We start from the raw sequence: 21,592 nt of genomic DNA, 5'->3' as shown, positions 1-21,592 counted from the left end.
CTAATTTAAAATAATCAGTTCAAATGAACATTTTAAATTTTTATTTTTTAGTATGTAATGGGCAGCAGTACATTGAGCACCTTGGAAGAGCCATTGTTGCAAGTCATATTACATTTGAAGGATGGACTTAGGTCAAAAAACATAGAAAATCCAAAAATATCAGAAAATGTTTTTTTGGAATTTTCCCAAGAAGAACTTTCATTATTTATAGACAAACTCAAACAATGTTTATAAATAAAATGCTATATGTTAACATTATATACATGTTATTTATATAATTAAAATCACATGATTTTGATATGGGTCATACAAATTCTATTCCTTCATATTTATGATTAGCTACTTTGATTTCTGGTAGTATAATTGTTCCATCAATATTGAATGCAGTAATATAACTAGCAGTCTCTGATCCAACTTCTTCAGACTTGAGTGCTACAATTATTCTATCATTTGTGCCAGGCAGAAATTTAAAACTAGAATATCCATGAGTAGGTATAATTTCACCTACATGCACAACCTATATTAACGTACAATTAAATTAGAATCAAACTATAATACTATCTATTTTCTATATGTTAAATTAATAACCTTAATATCTTTGAAATTATCACTTGCTGATATTAACAAGTTTGTTGCCATATATTCATCAGCGTCTTCATTATACTGTTTTGATGAACTCCTCCGAGGTAAAAAAAACCAACGTTTATGTACCTGACTCCATACACATGATTCATGAATCATATATCCAGGGAAATTTATGTTAGCTGCTTTACGGATTGCAATATAATTATTTACCCAATTAACATGAGTAATATGACCAAACTTATTTATTATTTTTATCCACATAGGATTATTATTAACATATTCCCCTGTTGATGAGGTCCATTCTTTCCCCATGCTTCCAACATATAGATCAGAATTATGTACAGTTGCCCATTCACTTTTATATCCTAAAATAAAAATATACATAAAAGGTATTAATTAATTTTTAAAACTAAATAGTAGGGATAGCAATTCAAAATTACTAGAAGGCTAATGTTTAAAACTTTAAAATTTATCAGTACAAAGCATAAAAATCAAAAAAATTTCATAATACATTTTATTAATAGTCATTTATTTATTAATTATTAGATAATAAATTGATACCTATATACTAGTATTCCATAAACAAGGTAATTTATAAATATAGATAAATTTGAGATAGAAGTTGTAAAAATTAATTTTAATTTTAAACTTTTTAAATATAGCATAGACCATATATTGCTCACAAACAGCCAATTGAACATCCAAGCTCCATAGAAAAATAAGAAATATTATATCATTAAAATATTTCGGATTATGATAACAATTAGGACTACTAATTTACCAATTATTAATAATTATAAAATAGATTAGAATTAATAATTATTGGGGAATGATATTTAAATTATACTTGTCAAGTCAAATAAAAAATTTTTTACTGAATTAATTATTTTTATTATTATATATTAATATTATTAATAATAACTATTTATTAATGATTCAGCTTAATATTAAATATAGTAAGTTTTATAAAATTTTAAATATATTTATAATTATTTTCTAAGAAAAAAAACCTTAAAAATAATTAGAGATATAGATAAAAATTACTATGACAAGTATACTAGTGAGATATAAAAAATATGCATTTTACCTTTAAAACTAGTTCCATTTCCATCCATGAGTATAATCCACGGCAAAACAGTATCATCTTCGCCAATACTATAAACAATACCAGTCCTATCATCAAATGAATATATTTTGTCATTAAATGTAACAAGTTCTGAAAGTTCCATTCCTCGACCGCCCATTGATATTGAGGATTTTAATACTTTAGGTCCTACATGGTCCCATAATATGTCTATAGTATTATTGCTAGCATACCAAGTAAGATATCCTTTTTTGTAATAACTGTACCAAATGTTCTTTTCAGTCAGACTTTTAGATGCTTTATCTAAATCACTAATAATTGCAATTCGAAACTTTACACCCAAATTCTTTAAATAAATAGGTTGAGACAATGGATATTTTGATGTGACTGATTTGTACATAAGTTGATCATGTGGATGATTGAGACCATAACTGACAAGTTTTGGTGTTGGTGTATATGCCATGTTGTACAAAATAACTAAGAATAGAATACCAATCAACGAAACTAAAATAACAAAATGAGTTTGAAAACGTATAGTAGAATTTGAAATGCGGTACGCTTGAGACGAACTCAAGCTCTGACGAAGTTCTTTCAACATGCTTGAACTATAATCAGCATTTTTTATATCATGTAAATTAAGTGCAACCTATAAAATGAACAAAAAAAAAGTTCGTAAACGGCTGGTATAATAATAAGACAAGCTAGCGAAATCAGTACTTACATAACTGTTTTCAGTGTTCATAATGAGTTATATCATAGTGTAAAAATCCGGCATTGTCTATGAAATAAGTTTAGACATCAAACATTTAAAGTGATACATCATTTCAGATACGGATGAGTGTACCTAAATATTAGAAGCCATAAATCTAAAAAGAACATAAGATACTTCATTCTAAAAACTAGACAACTGACTAGGGAATTATTTAATATTTTAGTTGTTATCTATTTCTTATCCTGTTTAGTGATATGATTAGGTGATAAAAATGTTAAAAATGATATCGACTTCAGTGCCGCCAAATGAGACGTTTAAACCACCCACTTGGCTTTAATTTTTATCTTCACGTATTTGTTATCATCTAATGTCATCCGAAATATTTTCCTATCGTGTTCACTTAAGAGGCAGCAGGACAATTATAGAGACTGTCAACTATTTTCAAGTTATTCGACAGCCGACTTCGAATCTCTAGACATCTTCCCATGTGTGTTAGCAACTTACTAGTCATATAAAAATGTCCAACAATGACAGTAACGGAAGTTCGTCATCTGGTAAGTAATACTATATAATGTTATGTATCACATTATTTTCGAATTGTACGCCTTCAAGTATCCTAATAAATCACGACGTGGTGTAATTTTGTAGCATATTACCTTAACATTTTTAGGTGCTGCTAGACCTTCTCTTCCGCAGTTAGATATGTGTCAAGATGCTGTGGGAACAGGTACTGGTTTTGTAGTGTTAAATATGAAAATTGTATTTAATCAATATTTACATTCATGTTTTAATTTTTAGAAAAAAGAAGACAACTGAAACTAGCTATTCGAGGAACATCTGGTTCTACTTTTGGATTCAATTCTCCAATACCTAGCTTACAGTCATTAAAGTAAGACTATATTTATAATTACCAATTTGTTTTTATATAGTTATTGTTATTATTACAAAGTTATTTACTTCAATATATAACCACCAACGTAAATAATTACTCATGAATCATAGATATTTTATTATTTTTCTTTTTTTTTCTTTTGAGGTATATGAATTATAAAATCTAAATCTTAATAATAAATAAAGGTGATGAGTAAGTTTTATGTAGAAAAAAGTCTTATTTATAGGACTATCCAGTCTTAAAATGTTATGGTCAATAAAGCACTTAATTTTAAAGTCAAATACTTATATCATTTAGATACTTCAAATATAAATAATACTATCTAAAAGTTATTCTATTATAAAATGATTTATTTCTAATATACTATTTAAAAATTAAATTCATTAGTTTTAAATTATTTAATTTTATTGTATAAAATCTATTATTATTATTATTTTTTTTTTTTTAAAGTCAAAATATGATTTAATAAGTTTAAAATAAAATAAAAGTGAATTCCTTTATATATTTAATCCAAAATATTTTCCATTACTTTCTACTACTTAATTGTTAAATTTAATCTCTCTCATTTAACTTTGATAATTAAAATAATAGTTATTCTGATAATGTTCAAAACAGTTACATATACATTTTTTTTTTTTTATTGTTAACAAATATAAAATTATTTTAGTTTGACTAGATATTGAAAAATAACAGTTAAACAATATTGAATACTTAAGCAGATTTACAGTTGATGCTAATTTTTTGCAACTATTTCATTTACACATTTGCTAAAGTAAAATATTAAAATATCTTTATTAGCTTTATATAATATATACTATATATATATTTATTTATTTTTTGTAAATACTTATATAACATTTATTTTAATATTGATTAACTTTGTTAATTTTTATATATTATGTTGATATATGTACATATAATTAATCCTATTTGCATATTTATTTAATAAATAATTTGAGGAGAAATGGAATGGGAAAGGGTAAAAATTAGAAATTGTTTTGAAAAAAAAAATTCACCAGAGTCACATATTTTATTTATTAATTAAACCCTGCCATTTTTTCTTATTATTAAATTACTTATACTTACTATACATTAGATTCAACACTTAACATAACATTTCTATTTTTATGAGGAAAAAGTCAATCTACTATCTACTTGTTTTTGTGAATTTCTCTGTACTAACTATTCATTATATTCATTATTATTCATTATGAAATCTTATTTTATAAATGAATATATTAGTATAATCTTTCTTAATATAGGGATCCTTTAAACCAGTGGTGGCCAAACTTTTTTTTCCTCGGGCCATAAAAAACAACTTTTTTTTATCACAGGCCATAAAAACAACTTTTTTTTTATCACAGGCCATAAAAAAATGCATTCTAAATTTTTTTTTACGTAAATGCAAAATATTACAGTTATACAAATAAGTGCTGTAATATAGAAGACTTTTGCGGGCCAGATATTAAATGATTGCAGGCCGTAGTTTGGCCATCACTGCTTTAAACAATAAAATCTAAGACAACCTAGGTATTTCAGTGGGTATGTATTCGCTGAATTATCTTGGATCCTAGCTCATTAATATATATAATTAAATCCATAATTCAATATATGTACATAACACAAGTTATGATAAATTATTCTATTACCTCTATTCATTTAAAATTTATCCATGATACAATGCCAAAACTACCTGTTAATTTTCCAAAAATACTTTTACCATCCTGTTTTAGAGAAGACCGTCTTACATATATTTATATTCCTAACTATTGAATTATACTACTGAATGTTACCCTAAATATGTTATATTATCATTTATAATTATTATTTTATAATAGATTTTTGTTATATCAATCATAATTATTTAGAACTACACAAAAATCGCCTGATACTACATTCCATTCAATAGCAATTCGCTCTCAATAACTGTATAAAATTAATCGATTTTGATCCTCTTAAGTATAAAAATATTATTTTTACTACTGTAAGACTAAAAAATTGTAGAGTACATTTATATAGTGATTGTGTGCATTCATAACAAATCATATGTCATTAATATTTTGGACACAATTTATTATTTAGTATTATTAATATTATTAATTATTTGAGAAAGGTGATCATAAAAAATGTAAAATTTCCAATGAATTCAATATCCCATTAAATACAATACCATAAATTATTTAACAGAATTATAAAATGTAATGGTTTTATATTATCCAATATAGAAGATATGAAAGGCAGCAGTAATAAAAAAAAAATGAATATATTAAATATTGTAATAAGTAATTGTAAATATTAGTAAGTGTAAGTATTTAAAGTATTCAAATTGTATATTACTAATTTTTTAAATTTTAATAAATATTGATCTCAAACTATTTTTCCCTTGAGATTAGATATAATGAAAATTTACTGTACTATCATAATAATTCAAACATTTTATACTAAATTCAATAGTAATATTTTTTAACAAAAAAATAAAAATACAACTATTTATTTTGATAATTATTTAATTTATGATAAAATTAATTCACTCTTTTTACAGTGAACATGTATTTTATTAAAAACTATTTACAGTAATTTTGAAGAATATAACAGTTAATCATTTTAATTTGTAACAAAAGGAATAAGGTAATCTAAATTGTTTCAATATCTTTGAAGCTAAATATATTTATACTTACAAACTATGATGATTACTCATTTCAAGAATTTGTTTAATTAATTTTAATATTTTTAGCTCTCTTTACCTCCTAGTTTTTTAATCTTGCAGGTCACTTAAAACAAAATATGTTTTGCCTCATAGATCTCCTCAACTAATATTGAGTTGCCTCTTGGCAACATAACAATGAATGGATAAATGGCAGATATTTTTAATATAATTTTATGATTTTAGTTACACTACATTTTAATAACAATATCTACGTATAATAAACCTTAGTTTTCTTCCTAATTTAAATATATCTTATTTATTTCGAATTATTTTTTTATGATTAAATTACTGCTATATATTTAAAAAAAAAATCAAAAATAGTAATATAGTTAATTATTTTACAGATGTGAAGAAAATAATAAATTGTTAAGCAATGGATTAACATCAAAACAACAAAATTTACCAAGAGTAAGGCTGGCTAACACTACTGAAACAATGAGTGAAAAATCTAAGTAAGTTAATAAGTTAATTTTATATTATATAAAAATATTAACTAAAAATAAAATACTTTATCATACATTATGTTTTAGTTGTCAAATTATATTTAATTTGAGATTAGGAAATTTTATTTTTATTTTACTAAATTAGTTGAATTTTAATAGTTTAATTATTTATCTTTTCTAAAACTATGGAAAAATGTATTCTTAATAAATAATCTTTTATTGACACAATAATTTAAAACAATTATAGATTTATCGGTTTCTTAATAAAATAGTATTTTCGTATGATTTTTATAATTTGTTTATTTGTTTTGATATTGTAAGTAAATATCTGATATTAGCTAACTGCTTCATAAAAAAACTGTCACAACTAAGTTGCAACTGTTCTTTATTGGCAGTTTATCCAAATTGCAATCTATTTTATTATTCTAATATTCTCATAAGTTTAAATTTATTATTTTATTAAATTTTAAAAATACATTTTTTATTATAATAATGATAGTTGCTATTTATATTGTTATTATAATGATTAATTTTTTTAAATTTATGGATGTTAATAATATTTTTTGACAACTTAACTTTTTATCAAACAACTCTTCCTTTGTAGGGTTTAATACAAGTACATATCTTTATTTCTCAATAAATTGATTCTATTTATTGATTAAAATATTAATTAATAAAGTTTGTTGAACAAAAACTTTTTATTGATGTGTGCTTTACATATGTTTGCCATTGTCAAACCTATAAAATTATTATTATTAAATTCTGCCAAAAATTATATTTTGGATTGATAAACAACGCTAATATTAGATATATAGATTTCTCCTTAAAAATTTGCTTTTAAATCTAATAAAGATAATTCTAAAAGTATTTTCTTTATGTATACAGATACAAATCAGTAGAACGTAGTAAATTACGGTAAGTTGGTAAAGCAACAAAAATAAAAATAATGTTTTTTTGTTTTGTAATATCCTAATATATATTATGTAAATTAAATCTTCATAAATTTGATTAAAAATGTTATTTCAATGATTGATTGTGTATAATCAATAGTTAAATGCATTTATATTTAATAATTTCAAAACCTTTAAAATTGTTTTATAGTCACAAATCTTCAATTTATATTTGGTCTTTTACAAATTGATATTTTATTATTATCTTATTTCAAATAAAATAAAACTTGATTTGTATGGCACTTAATTATAAAGAAAACAGTTTACATAATATTAAGTATAACTAAAAACATAATGCTAACCATACTAATTATTGGTTGACAAATTTTTTATTTTATAAATTCAAAAAATTATAAAGTAACTGTATGTATGTTTAATTTTTTTTTTTTTTCCATAATATTAAAATCAAATAAAATTTTAATAATTCTATTATTTATCCTGATAAAAATAATCTTTACAAATACAATTTTTCAACCTATTTATTTAAACGTTATTTATCAACTAAATTATGTTTTATTTAATATTTAACATACTATGTATTTATCTGTATTTTAGATAACTAATTGTTATTTCATTGCAAACTGAAACTTGTTTATATATAATTCATTGATGTATTATAAATATGTAAATAACTTAAAAAAATTTTAAGTTGTGTCTTATCACTAATAAATAAAAATAGATTAGGTGTGTATAATGTGTACTAAAATTATTTTTAAAAATCTAATAACATGCTAAAATTATAGACATTAGATGATGTGTATATATATATATGCATTATATGAATAATTGATTGATTTTTTTTTAAATTTAGAAACTAAAACATATGAAAATATAATTTATTAATTTTATTTATTTTCCAATATTGGATAGCTCTTTCATTGCTGACTTGAGAAATAATTGTATTCATGTAAAATAATACATTAAATAATACTTAACTGATACTAATCTAAACTTATTACTTAGTACTTGTTAAAAATATTGCCATTTACATAAAAATACCCTATTTTTTTTTTTTAGAGAAAGACTTAAAATATGTCAAACAATACAATCTACTGGAAAATTACAACTTTCTGAAAATAAGGTTTAAATTAAAATATATTTTTTTTTTATAAAATATATAATATATAATCAATATATAATTTTTTTTTTAGGTATATGATTTTACGTCAGATGACCTACAAGATTTAGGAGAAATTGGTCGAGGAGGTTTTGGAACTGTAAACAAAATGTTGCATCGCAGTAGTGATACCGTGATGGCTGTTAAGGTATTTTAGTTTATCCAGTTATTGCATACATAATATAAATTATTATTTTATTAATTTCTGTAACTGTTGTTCAGAGGATAAGATCTACTATTGATGAAAATGAACAAAAACAATTATTAATGGATTTAGATGTTGTAATGAAGTCAAATGAATGCCCTTATATTGTTCAATTTTATGGAGCTCTTTTTAAAGAGGTATTATAATTTTTTCTTTAAACTAAATAAATTATTTTAATTTTTATTGTAAATAGGGTGATTGTTGGATTTGTATGGAACTAATGGATACATCATTGGATAAATTCTATAAGTATATCTATGAAAAACTAGACCAACGAATACCAGAAAGTATCTTAGGAAAAATAACAGTAGCGGTAAATATTTATCAATTATCATGTGTAATATATTAAAGAAAAAATTTAAAAATATTTTTATTTATTTTAGACTGTGAAAGCATTAAATTATCTTAAAGAAAAATTAAAAATCATACATCGTGATGTAAAACCTAGCAATATTCTATTGGATTCTCGAGGCAATATTAAACTATGTGATTTTGGTATCTCTGGACAGTTAGTTGATTCTATAGCCAAGACTAGAGATGCTGGTTGTCGCCCTTATATGGCTGTATGTTTTACTATAATTACTTATGTTTAAACCGCCTGTAACATTGTTCAATTTATTTTAGCCCGAAAGAATTGATCCGGTTCGTGGCCGAGGAGGTTATGATGTACGATCAGATGTGTGGTCCTTAGGCATAACTCTAGTAGAAGTTGCCACTGGTCGATTTCCTTATCCTAGATGGAGTTCTGTTTTTGAACAGCTATGTCAAGTTGTTCAAGGAGATCCACCTCGACTTCAAACCTCCAACAATTTTTCCCCTCATTTTGTGAATTTTGTAAATACTTGGTAATTAAACATTGTTTATTAATTAGTATTTTTATCTTAAATAGTCAAACTGCAATTCTTTATGTGTGCAATTATTTTTCTTAGTTTGATTAAAGAAGAAAATCAAAGGCCTAAATACAACAAACTACTAGAACATCCATTCATAAAACGCAGTGATGCTGAAAGCTTAGATGTAGCTTCTTATATTAGTGAAATAATGGCTGCTATGGAAAATGATGGTGCATTCATGTACACAATGAATGACCCTTGAAAATATTTTTCATTTCCTTACATTGTACATGGTCCATAGGTATTTCTTCAAAGTTAATTCAGTTTCAGTCAATTGCCTAAGTCAGTAACATTATTTTTTTCCATTTACTTCAAGGATTTATTTTTCTAATAGTTATGACTAACTTCTATCATTTTATTTAATAGTTATTAGTTTTTGATTCTTTGGAGTTTTTACATACCAGTAATTAAATAACTAAGTGACATATTATTATTTATTATTAAATAGTAATATTATTTTTACTATTAAACGAACTGAATAACATAATTTTCACAATAAAAAAAAAAAAAAGACATAAATAAGTATTTTGGGTCCATAAAAATGATACAGCTATTAACTGTTTAGGATTTCATTTTTTATTTTTCTTTCGTTTAATTAATTAACGTTGTGAATTGTAAAAAAAAAAGATTTAAAATAAGTTACATACATATCTAGTACAAATACTAAAATAAAAATAAAAAAAAGATATAATTGAACATTGTCAGTTAGTTTTGGCTATTAATCATATTTTTATCAACCTAAAACTTTAGTAAATTTACAGAAAAACTATAAGTAAAAGTTAAAATTATTAGTGGTAAATGATAATAGAAGTGTGTAACAAAAACTCCTACTGAACATATATATTTAATTAGAGATAATTAAAAATTGATATATTTGATTATACAAATTTTTTTATAAAATAATTTATACATGTATTTTTACATAGTTTCGCTTTTAGTAAACTTGTAATAGATCGAACTTAATTTAATTTGATACGAGTCCACATAGTGCCTTTTCAGACACATTTTTACACGAGTTTTACCCAAATTGGGCATAAATTAATTTTAAACTACACAATGTAGTTTAATATTGATCCTAGTTTTGTACTTAATACTGTGATAATTCATGTTTTTCACCAAATTTTCTCCTTGTGCGTATTAAAAAAAAAAAAAAAAAATTGTGTATTATTTTAAATTAATTATTTATCAACTATTTTAACTCACATACGTAAAATTATTATAGACCTTGATGTATTATGTTCCATCTTTATGTTTAATTATTGATATTCTGGTTACTGTTTGAAAACATTGACTTGTATTAAAACTTTATGTTTTCATTAATGATTTCTCTCATTAAATAAAAAATATTTTTTTAATCAATATTTATAAAAAATAATAATTTTTGCTTTATTCGTAAGAAAAAGAGAAAATATCTAGTCAATGTTGTTAAACAGTTACAAATAATACAAGTACAATGTATGCAATATTAGTGTTACTAAGTTATATTATAAAATGTAGCTTATTATATTTATTTCATTAAGTTTATATTATACCTAATACCTATCACAAAACCTATAGAAGTTAATTAATTTACTATAGCCATAATTTATTTTCCAGATAACTTGTTGTTTATTAAAATTAACTTAATTCAAGCTGTTTTTTTTTCTATTGTTTTTTATAGTAGTAATATTCTATTATAAAGTTATAGAAAAAATACTAGATACTAAAAAATAAATTGACTTGATAGTATTTGTTATAACAGTACATTTGATGCTTTTTAGTGTCAATCAAGACCGAACAATTAAAAAAAAAAACTATTACCTTATTGCTAATCCAGGTCAATTAAAAAGCAATGTAAAACATACAGTCTAGTTGTGATAATTCAACTTTAAATAGGGTTACCAACAGTTTTGAAATTATCAATACTCATTAATGTAATCATATATTTCAAGGGATTTTATGTAAATGATTAAATATCTTGAAGCTATCACCACTTAACTGTATATTACTTATGGGTCAAGTTAGTGTATGTTTACTATTGATTTTATTATATAAATTCAATGATAATAATAAATGATTTAAAATAAAATAATAATGCTTTGAAATTATTACTTTATTATCCAAATAGTATTTTTCTGATTTATATTTGTACATGTCAATTCAACTATTGTATTATTATAACAAATAAAATAATAAAATATACTCTTTGTTTAAAATTTAAAGCTGGCATTAGTTTGATTGCGTTTACTACAATCATATACCTCTTAAATAAATGTTATTTTTGCATACATTTATTGAAAATTGGAATTGTGATAACTTACTTTGATTGATGCATTACAAAATTATTGTTTTTGTAGTTAATTTAAATTAATAATTTTATTATTAGATATATATATATATATTGATTATTTATTATTTTAGAAAAAAAATTATTTTTACTACTTAGCATTGTTTTGTATTGTAAACCTTATTAATTGGATTAATCTATTATTATTATATTTTATTTTATAACCTTCATTCTACAAACACATAGAAAATATAATGTAAACTATAAACCATTAAAATTAATTATTAATTATTTATAGAATCATTGTTTATAAATATAATTTATAACCAATGATATATGTAAGTATATATGTATTTATAATATATGAATATATATTATACACATATAATATATGAATAATTTCTATATTTATTTCCATACTAATAGAATTAATAGATTCCAGTGGCGAAGCACGAGTATTTAAGTTGGGAAGACATTAAAATAATACTTTTACAGCCCCCTCCCCCATTTATAACTTTTTATGATAAAAGGGACACGGTCTTTTACTTTTTATTTCATATTTTTTTTCGTATGAGTAATTTACTATTACATCATTCAAAATTTCATTAATTAAACCATCAGGCATAGTGGCGAATGACAATAGTATAATATTTTAATATTTAGGTACGAATATCACGCCAGAAATAAATAAATCGTAAAATAAAAACCAACCAATAACTACGATAACAAAATTGCGTTGAACGATAACGCATCACCGCGAAAAGCAATGACGGTTACAATAATGTATATTATATATGAAATAATAAATACGAACACAAGACATGTCTCATTGCGCACTGATAATCCCCACTCAATAACCTATTCCCCCTGCACACCGTGCCTTGAAAAACGAAACGCTGCAACGAGTGGTCTCATAATATTAATTTTTATATCTGTATTTGGGTATTTATTGAATTAACCACTACGCCACGACGGACGACTGTTCGCGTGCACGGTCCGCAACTAATCTATTTTAAGAACACTTATACGGTTTGGCACAAAAGTAAAACTAAGATAGATATTAAAGTATATATTATATAAAAATAAATAAAATATAATAAAACCAAATTATGTATCCGTAGATAAATGGGTAGGCATTGTCTCCTATGACGCTTCGCCACTGAAAGATTCATTTGTGCATTTCTTGATACCTACATACATTGAAAAAATATCTTACAAGACTGAGTTAATTAATGATTTAAGTATTAGGTAATAAATTATTAATTAATTTTAATGATGAAATATTAATTTCTCATAGATATTCTTAAAATATTTTAATTGATAGATTGTAAAATCAATCGATTAAAATGAATGGAAATGATGTAGAAAATCGAGACGAATAGAGGTTCAGGACAAAGATGACCGATGTCAAATAGTTGGGAGAAAAATTGATTGATTATATACTAGATACCAAACTTAATATGATATTAAAATCATAGTTATGTATTTTAAAGAGTTTTTCAGATCATATTGAATGACTTTATGCTCAAATGGAAATATAAAAATAAGTATATCATTTTCTGACTTAAATATTTATTAGCTAATACAAGATAAAATATAATGATATAGTATAAAATATTATTCTATGTTTTATAATAAAATAATGTAATATTAAATGTTATTTTCACCCAAATTTTACCAAGACAAAATCTGAATGACTAACAGAGACTGTCTTGGTACGAATGGCAAGTCTATTTAAAATGAATAGAAAATATCAAGATTTTATTATTAAATTTCTTAATATTATTATTATATTATTCTAAGTTTAGATTGAATCGGAATAAGGATTAAATCAATAATTCAATTTCAAGGTATACTAAAAACAACAAATTATATTTTACTTTTAATACTGTGTGTAATCTGAATTCTGTGAACTAAATATCGACAAAATAATGTGTCTACATTTTTTACTTTCTAATAGAAATCTACAGAAATACACTACCTATAATTATATAAAGGAAAATAATGCAGTTAAGAGGAGTTTTTAAAATATTTATAGGAGACTAAATCCTACTCTATATCCTATCCACCTGCACTGCTTATATTTATAACTCTTGAATAATAATATAATAAATTGTATTGCTTTTCTGTAGTATAGATGTATAATATTATCAATGCTCACAGTCATAATTAAATGTAGATTAACACTAATCAAATAGGTAACGGTTGATAAATTAAAATGTATGACATTTAGAAGTAAATTATTTTGGTGAATAATGAAGAATGATTTATGTACAACATACTTTTAAGACATTTTATGATAGTATGAAAATGTATGTATAAAGCATACTCAGATAAATAGAGAAACACAGAGAAATACTCAAAACCACCAAAGTAGGACAATAGAACATGATTGGTCACATTTTGAAATACGAAAATAAACTAATTTATAAATTAATAGAAGGGGAAACTAAAGGAAAAAGAGACCGAGGATGACCAAGAACTTCATTTGTGAAACAAATGATTTCCGATGCAAAACTATCAAGCTACACTAAATTGAAAAGGTTAGCTGGAAACAAGGAAGAATGTAGGGCATATATCCAACTGCAAAACCAACCATGAGGTTGAATACAAAAAGAAGAAAAATGTACATATTCAAATTATCTTAAAAATAATAATGAACTCATTCCTATAGTTAAATACTTCATTTGTGAAAAATTTAATTTTTTTTTTCCTTTAGTATGAATTATACATTATATTAAAAAATATTTGTCTAAAAATATATGCAGTTTGACACATTAACAATAATAGGGATAGGAATAAAATCATAACAAAATATAATAATAATAATAATAATATAATTTATAGCTGGTTTAAATGCTTTATTTTGAAATTGGTTTTCTATATTTACATTGAATCCAAACACGATACATTTTTAACTGTTTACCTCTATTTACTTGCATACGACGATCAATTAAATTTTGAACTTCTTCAAAGCCGGCATCAACAAATAAATTTTTTAAATCGTCTAAGGAAAAATTTAAATTAGATTACTGCATAACATATTACTATAAGATAGATAATATAGGTAAACAAATAATATTATAACTATTTAAATAATCAATTATTAACTAAACTAAATTATTCATTTAAAATAAAATATTTTGAGGAAAAAAAACATAATTAAAAATTGATGGCACAATCTTAATTTGATATTTTTTAATGAAATTGAATTGGCTTTAATAAATTTTATAACTTCAGAAACAGTATACTATGTTCATATTACAAACTGTATGCTTAGATTGATAATTTAATCTAATAAGAAATATTAGTTATTTAATGAGAGACATAATTAAACAAGACAATATTAAAATTAAAACTATTAACCAAATAAATGGTATATCTAAAAAAATTTACCTTGGGTAAAGAAGTAGACTAATGTTCCATCACCTCTACTATAATAATTCTCTGATATGCACCTTCCTTCTTTAAATCTAAGCTGTGCCATGTCATATCTACCATAATCACGGAACAATATTATGCCACCAGGTTTCAAATATTCATAAAACTTACGTACAACATGTTTCAATCTGTAACATGATTAATTTAGAATAATGTATATTTTTAAATTACTATATATTATACTTTTCGGGTTTCACAGCAGAAAGAACAAAAACTAATAAAATAATATCCAAACTCTCTAAGGCAAATGGTGGATTCCAGTCATCATTAGTTATATCACATACAAATGCCGTACAATGTTCTTCATTATATTCAGAATTTTCTTTTAATATTTTAATAGCATTTGAAGAAAAATCACAACAATAAACATGAACATTTGTACCAGAACAATGAGACAATATAGGAAAGACTGAATTTCCAACACCACAGCCTACTTCTAGTATACAGCTTGATTTTTCATCTTTTAATGATTTTATTTCAGGAAATTCGGTAAACAACCAACATCTATTTTTAAAAAATCTGTAAATAAAACATTTAATAATATAAAATAAATGTATAAAATCAATCCATTAATTAAATTTTTAAGAACACATTGTACTTGCTTCAGCAGTACAAATACTAAAATACACATTGGACCAATTCAGTTATTTTACATATATGAATAAAAACGTATTATTATTAAGAGATTGTTAAATTACAGTCAATTTTAAGTAAGTAAATTATCATAAGTTGAGAAACAAAAATTGAATAAAAAAATCAAATAAAAATTTTGGTAAATACATAATGAATATTAATTAATTTGGTGATATATAGTTAAAAATGATACGAGAAAAATTCAAAAACTAAAGTTAATTATAGTGACAATAATTCTAAATAATTCAATAAAACATTATTTTTATCTCATATAACACTTAATAGATTTTTGTTTCAATAAATTAGTTAGTTTTATACTCAAAAAAATTATAATAAAAAAATTTTATCACAAAATTAAACATTTCAAACTAGTAAAGTTAATTCTAAAATTTAAAATTGGTTAAAAAAATAATATTTGTTTTATAAATTATGGTACTACAAAAATAACACATACTTTTCTTGGTGAACTGAGTAAAAATTATCCCAATGTTGATCAGCATTATTTTCTAAATCAATGGATTTTTCTAATGTCATTTTTGTTTTGACATGTTCACATACTTGTGACAAGGCTTGATTTTCTTGATCCTCATCCCATTCTACATTATCCCTAGGCAAAAAATATTATCCTTAATTCTACATAACAAAAATTAGGTTTTAGACTAAAAAATTCATTATTACCATGCATTATGTTTAAAAACATCATCTTCGTTTTTTAAAAATCTGTTACCAAATTGTTTTCTTTTAAATCTTTCTCCGGAATCCGCCATAATCAACAGAAAATTCAAATAACAAGCGAATATGATCTAATATCATAGAAAAATATGATAATTTATTACACAAAAATATAATTATATAAGTAATTCATCAATTAATTCAGTTCTGTTTTGTGATTGTTGAGAAGTATTGATACCGCAAGATAAGAATAATTTAATATACATATCTGTGAAGATAGCTCTCGTTGAATTTGTATTTTATTAAGTTTTGATAAAGAAGTAACCCCTAACACGTATAATAAATGAGTGGCCCATGTATGATTTAATATTATCAATCTACAATATTATCTACTGTGGAGCACAGTGGTGACTTGAACTTCATTTTTCTTGATTCACATTTAATACATTTACACCGTCCACCCTAAAAAATAAGTACCGTCAAATGGTTATACTTAGGGCAGCGGTACAACTTGGACCAAAATTATATGTTTTTATTTTTCGCGCCATAAGGCCATGGTATCAAGTTATAGCGTTATCGCACTATTTTCAATATTTCTTTTGAAAATTTTTCTTCAGAAAGAACTTAAATTGAAGATCAGAAATTATTAGTAAGTATATTTAATATGTATAATAAAGTAAGTGTAATTTGTTAAGCATTTGACATACCTTAATAGTATTGTATAAACAAGAAAAAGTATTTTTTGAGTGATGTGATAAATAAAAATAAGTTTCCAATTTATGTAATTGTTATATTTTACTATTTATTACATTTATAAGTATAATATTTATTAAGTTATTTAAGTTTTAGTGATGTATGTGTAAGTTGGGGCAAGGTGGTCCATGTTACACAAGAATAAAACTTAGTAGATTGTACATACCTAGTAAAATTAGTTTAAAATACATCTTTACCTATTTGTTTTTACTAGTGTTTAATTTTAATTATATAGGTATAATATAATATGGTTGACTTGATTATATTAAGTTATCTACTTATTGATTTTTTTTTTTTTTTTTTATAAAATAATGTATTATAATTTTTCTTTTAAAGAAATAGTTGGACAAAAAAAGAAAATTGGAGCAAGACCATACAAAACATATAATGAAGAAACACTTCAAAGAGCAGTACTTCTTGTAAAATCTCATAAATTGACTGAACGTTAAGCATCTGAAGAGTTTGGCATTTCTAAATCCACAATTCACCGCAAATGCCATGATCAAAATTTATCACCAGTTGGAAGACCCTGTGTTTTGAACTATGACGAAGAACAGGATTTAGTCAAAGGTCTTATTGTAGCTAGTAAATGGGGATTTCCATTAATTTCACATGACATTTCTCATAATTTATGTGAAATTTAAAATTTTAAAAATGTTGTTAATGGGAATTACATCTGAAAATATTATAAAATCAAGACTGATTATGTATTGCTATTCTCATTGTTAAAATACGTATTCTGATTTAATAGTAGACTGATATAACATAAGTCATAATGTATTACCTACATACCTAGGGTTTTTAATTTGTATAAATATTGTTTTGTTTTCAACTATAAAAATATAATTAATGTGAAATATATAAATCTATAATTCAATTGTTTTTTTTTAAATTTCTTTTTAATTAGTGTACATTGTTTCAAAAATAAATGCAAAATGTTTTTCTTATTTAAAAAAATTCAAGGAATCTTTTAAAAATATTATTTTTTTGCCCCAAATAAGTCTTAGTAAAGGAAACTTGGTTTTTGTATGACAATTATATGTTTGCCCCAAGTTAAACTTATATGGTACAACTTGGGACAAGCATAAAAAATAAAAAAATAAATATATAGGAGTTTAAGGAAAAACTCAAATCAATAATATTTTCATAAAACAAAGTAAGACCCAGATTTTTTGTAATCACATGAAATTCCCTAACTTAAATAGTTTTTAAGTTACCTACAATCATAATTTTATAGTGCCCCAAGTAACACCATTTGACGGTAATAATAAGATAAGTAATGTCTACCTATTTAATTAGTATATACAACAAATATATAATTCTGTATCACCTCTAAACCAATTAAACTTATATGACAAATCAACTTATCCATTAATATTTCAGTGAATCACGCATAAGCGCAACTAGAGGGGCGTAGCCCCACCCCAAATAATTCCCATAGCCCTCAAAATAAATTAGGCAATTGTTTTATAGAATTCAAATAAATTACTATACTTTTATTTCCAGAAAAAAAAAATCAAAAGAAAAAATTATTGTTCTTTATTTATTATTTGTTTTATGGTGATTGGTGTTTGTCGATTTGTATTTGGTTAGTATAACAATTTTATTTATTAGCCAACAGCTGTATCTGTGCAGCTAATTTATTTTTTACCTATTACTTAAATCAAGGGCGTATTTAAAGGGTGGGCCCATGGGGCCCGTATCCCTCAGGGGCGTCATTTGGGGGATTCAGACTATACATTGGCAGCCCTATTTTTTTAAATGTTTGGTTGGCCCGTATAAAATGTTATAATTGCGCCGTCGTCGATAAAATGTAAGATGCAAACGCGCTGTAATGGTGCGAGTTTTTCATAAGAACCTATTGTCCTATTGAAGTATTGAAGAATTTTTTTAAGTTCCGCTAAATAAACAGGATATATAAATGGCCTGGTGGAGGGAACAATTGGTCTGATTCAAATGTTTGCATCCCTATCGAAAAGTTGAAATGACGCCCCTGGTATCCCCCCCATTCACCGTATTTTATACTTGATTTATTATTGTAGGCCCTCTTATTTTTCACGCATGGGCACACGGTGAAATACTGGAATATCAATACATTATGATAATATCATATCATCGATTAAACGGATTAGTATTGCTTAATATACACCCTGAAATAATTATAAAACCTGAAGAAGTAGTTGATGGATATGCTAATAAACACCCCAGACGTCTTCAGTTATTTTAATTACAAAAATTATATTTAAAAATATGTTTTATTATAAATTTGTGTAATAAAATGTAGTGTTTCTATCAAACAATTGTATTTTGATTATTTGGTTATGAATAACGATAGTTTTTTGAGATGGAAAAGTTATAACTATGTATACTTTGAACTTTTTGTTTGTGTCCCCCCCCCCCCAATAAGACATTTCTAAATACACCCCTGACTTAAATTGATGTAAGATATCATTAATATAATGCCAGCAACATACGGGCGTTAACTTTACCGCCCGATATTTTTACTGCATAAACAAAATTTACTACAATAATTTTCGCATAAATTACATTTCTTAATAACAATTGACCAAACACACACAAGTTAAAATATGAAATTTTGTTTTAATGTATTTTCATACATTTTTATGTAGGTAAGTATCGCAAATTATTTATACTAACTTATTCCTTTTCTCGCAAGAGAAAGAATATTAATTGTACATTTTACTATTTTACCTAATTTTTAAATTAATACCTACCAAATGGACTCGTTTTCATCGTAATTGTCGTCGTCGGATGGCGACGACGCGACAAAAATAACCAAAAGTTAAACCAAAGTAAAAACCCATAATATAAAATTAATATTCTCTTTCTCGGTACCTACGTACCAAGTTTTTTTGGCTTTTTAAATTTTTTTCTGTGGGGGGTCGAGACCCGGGACCCCCCCCCCCCCCCGTAAATACGCCACTGGTTTTACATATGAATCGACGTAATATGTATAAATGATATCAATAGTTTTTAATTTTAATAATAATAATAATAAAATTTGAAAAAATTATCAAAATATGCAAAATAAGCATAACAATTTTAAAATATACATCCTACTGAAAAATTTATCAAATTTGCAAAAATATACACATTCAAATTTTAGATCTGATATCATGGCACCGAGAAACGAATTTATTTCGCACTCTGCTATATTTAACAATAATTAAAAAAAGTATGCAAATTCTAGAAGTCCCTAAGCCTAGACATTACCAATCGGAAGTGCTGAACGTGCAATGAGTGTGCTACGAAGATTGAAAAACTATTTACGGTAAACCATGATAAAAAACCGTACGAGTTATTTAGCTTTTCTCTGCATAGAGTATTACGATGCACTTAATCTGAATATGGATGAAATTATCGCGAGGATCGCGATTGTTATAAAAATCAAAAAATAAAAGAACAGATTTTTTTTAGTGTTGTTTACTTATTATATATGGAAAAACTTTTATTATATAAATATAAAAATACTAAAATATTGTATTAAACATGTATATAAACTTATTTTTTATATATTATATTTATGATCAATTAGATTAAAAAAAATAATTTATGAATTTGTGTTTTTTTTCGATTCTTGTGCATATCAAAAATATATTACTTACATAAAGATACTAGCGCCTCAGCATTTAGTAAAAAAATTGGGGGCTAAAAAATATATTATTGTGAGAGTCTATTTTTATCAGATACATAAACATTTTACATATATTCGGAGGAACTTATTATGGTTTTAAGCCCTCTGCCCCTAGCCCTCCTAGTGTGTCAATGAATAAAAGTTAAAATTTAACAGTTAAAGTCCTCAAGATCGGGGCCTTTCGTATCAGTTTGCCGACCAATATTTTACACTTAAATCCGCCACTGGTTCCAACGCTGTTAATAAAACCAAGTGTCAAACGTCAGAATGATCAAGAACAGAGAGTTCACGTTTTATTTTTTTAGAAAAATCCTTTAGAAAATCCATAAAATCCTTAAAGTCTTGAAAGTGAAAATTTATTTTTATTTTGTTTGATTTTTTAGTTAGAATTTTATAATTTTTATTTTTTTTGTTTAAATATTTTTGCTTATTTTTAAATTTTTCAAATGCTTATTTTAGTGCTTATAATGATGTTTTAAGCGCTTATTTTAATGATTATAAGTGCTATAAGTTCCGAGCCCTGTTCATTACTAATCCTTACATGTTTTGTTCCGAAAAAATATTTTTTTGGTAGTCTATGGTTC

At 24.3% G+C, this 21,592-nt stretch overlaps 3 protein-coding genes across 6 annotated transcripts; 1 reads left to right on the top strand and 2 right to left on the bottom strand.

Annotated features, from left to right (window-relative positions):
• Nucleotides 1–225: 225 nt before the first annotated feature.
• Nucleotides 226–2,586, bottom strand: LOC112689870 (soluble calcium-activated nucleotidase 1-like). Its single transcript, XM_025563743.1, has 4 exons — nucleotides 2,391–2,586; nucleotides 1,673–2,315; nucleotides 589–950; nucleotides 226–517 (listed from the first exon to the last, which is right to left on the bottom strand). Exons 1-4 carry the CDS (start codon nucleotides 2,409–2,411, stop codon nucleotides 305–307), a joined length of 1,239 nt encoding a protein of 412 aa, XP_025419528.1. The 5' UTR covers nucleotides 2,412–2,586; the 3' UTR covers nucleotides 226–304.
• A 140-nt stretch (nucleotides 2,587–2,726) lies between these two features.
• Nucleotides 2,727–10,027, top strand: LOC112689869 (dual specificity mitogen-activated protein kinase kinase 4). 2 transcript variants are annotated; one of them, XM_025563741.1, is made up of 12 exons: nucleotides 2,727–2,935; nucleotides 3,052–3,108; nucleotides 3,180–3,270; nucleotides 6,325–6,432; nucleotides 7,309–7,338; nucleotides 8,391–8,454; nucleotides 8,525–8,638; nucleotides 8,713–8,832; nucleotides 8,889–9,008; nucleotides 9,079–9,258; nucleotides 9,320–9,540; nucleotides 9,625–10,027. In XM_025563741.1, exons 1-12 carry the CDS (start codon nucleotides 2,899–2,901, stop codon nucleotides 9,788–9,790), a joined length of 1,308 nt encoding a protein of 435 aa, XP_025419526.1. In that variant the 5' UTR covers nucleotides 2,727–2,898; the 3' UTR covers nucleotides 9,791–10,027. The 2 variants fall into 2 exon arrangements, with proteins under 2 accessions (XP_025419526.1, XP_025419527.1); XM_025563742.1 differs by lacking the exon at nucleotides 7,309–7,338.
• A 2,880-nt stretch (nucleotides 10,028–12,907) lies between these two features.
• LOC112689907 (methyltransferase-like protein 2) lies at nucleotides 12,908–16,797 on the bottom strand. Of its 3 annotated transcripts, XM_025563785.1 has the most exons (6): nucleotides 16,607–16,797; nucleotides 16,383–16,535; nucleotides 15,479–15,814; nucleotides 15,251–15,423; nucleotides 14,781–14,861; nucleotides 12,908–13,044 (listed from the first exon to the last, which is right to left on the bottom strand). In XM_025563785.1, the coding sequence occupies exons 1-6, from the start codon at nucleotides 16,693–16,695 to the stop codon at nucleotides 12,998–13,000; spliced, it is 879 nt and encodes a 292-aa protein (XP_025419570.1). In that variant the 5' UTR covers nucleotides 16,696–16,797; the 3' UTR covers nucleotides 12,908–12,997. The 3 variants fall into 3 exon arrangements, with proteins under 3 accessions (XP_025419570.1, XP_025419569.1, XP_025419571.1); XM_025563784.1 differs by lacking the exon at nucleotides 12,908–13,044 and having other exon boundaries at nucleotides 14,692–14,861; nucleotides 16,607–16,796; XM_025563786.1 differs by lacking the exon at nucleotides 12,908–13,044 and having other exon boundaries at nucleotides 14,692–14,861; nucleotides 16,383–16,524; nucleotides 16,607–16,699.
• Nucleotides 16,798–21,592: the final 4,795 nt, after the last annotated feature.

Source organism: Sipha flava, unplaced genomic scaffold, assembly GCF_003268045.1.
Source record: "Sipha flava isolate LNK unplaced genomic scaffold, YSA_version1 47_pilon_pilon, whole genome shotgun sequence".
Lineage (NCBI taxonomy): Eukaryota > Metazoa > Arthropoda > Insecta > Hemiptera > Aphididae > Sipha > Sipha flava.
This window is presented reverse-complemented; position numbering and strand designations above follow the sequence as displayed.

Bases quoted from the DNA above. Each gene is read 5' to 3' on its own strand.
- LOC112689907 (XM_025563784.1), bottom strand. From the start codon at position 16,695: ATGGCGGATTCCGGAGAAAGATTTAAAAGAAAACAATTTGGTAACAGA. The intron at 16,536-16,606 runs GTAATAATGAAT...TTTTTTGCCTAG, and splicing joins GTTTTTAAACATAATGCATG to GGATAATGTAGAATGGGATG. The intron at 14,862-15,250 runs GTAAATTTTTTT...ATTTTTCCTTAG, and splicing joins AGTCTACTTCTTTACCCAAG to ACGATTTAAAAAATTTATTT.
- LOC112689870 (XM_025563743.1), bottom strand. From the start codon at position 2,411: ATGAACACTGAAAACAGTTAT. The intron at 2,316-2,390 runs GTAAGTACTGAT...TTCATTTTATAG, and splicing joins TGAACACTGAAAACAGTTAT to GTTGCACTTAATTTACATGA. The intron at 518-588 runs GTTATTAATTTA...ACGTTAATATAG, and splicing joins ATAATTTCAAAGATATTAAG to GTTGTGCATGTAGGTGAAAT.
- LOC112689869 (XM_025563741.1), top strand. From the start codon at position 2,899: ATGTCCAACAATGACAGTAACGGAAGTTCGTCATCTG. The intron at 3,271-6,324 runs GTAAGACTATAT...ATTATTTTACAG, and splicing joins CCTAGCTTACAGTCATTAAA to ATGTGAAGAAAATAATAAAT. The intron at 8,455-8,524 runs GTTTAAATTAAA...TTTTTTTTTTAG, and splicing joins TACAACTTTCTGAAAATAAG to GTATATGATTTTACGTCAGA.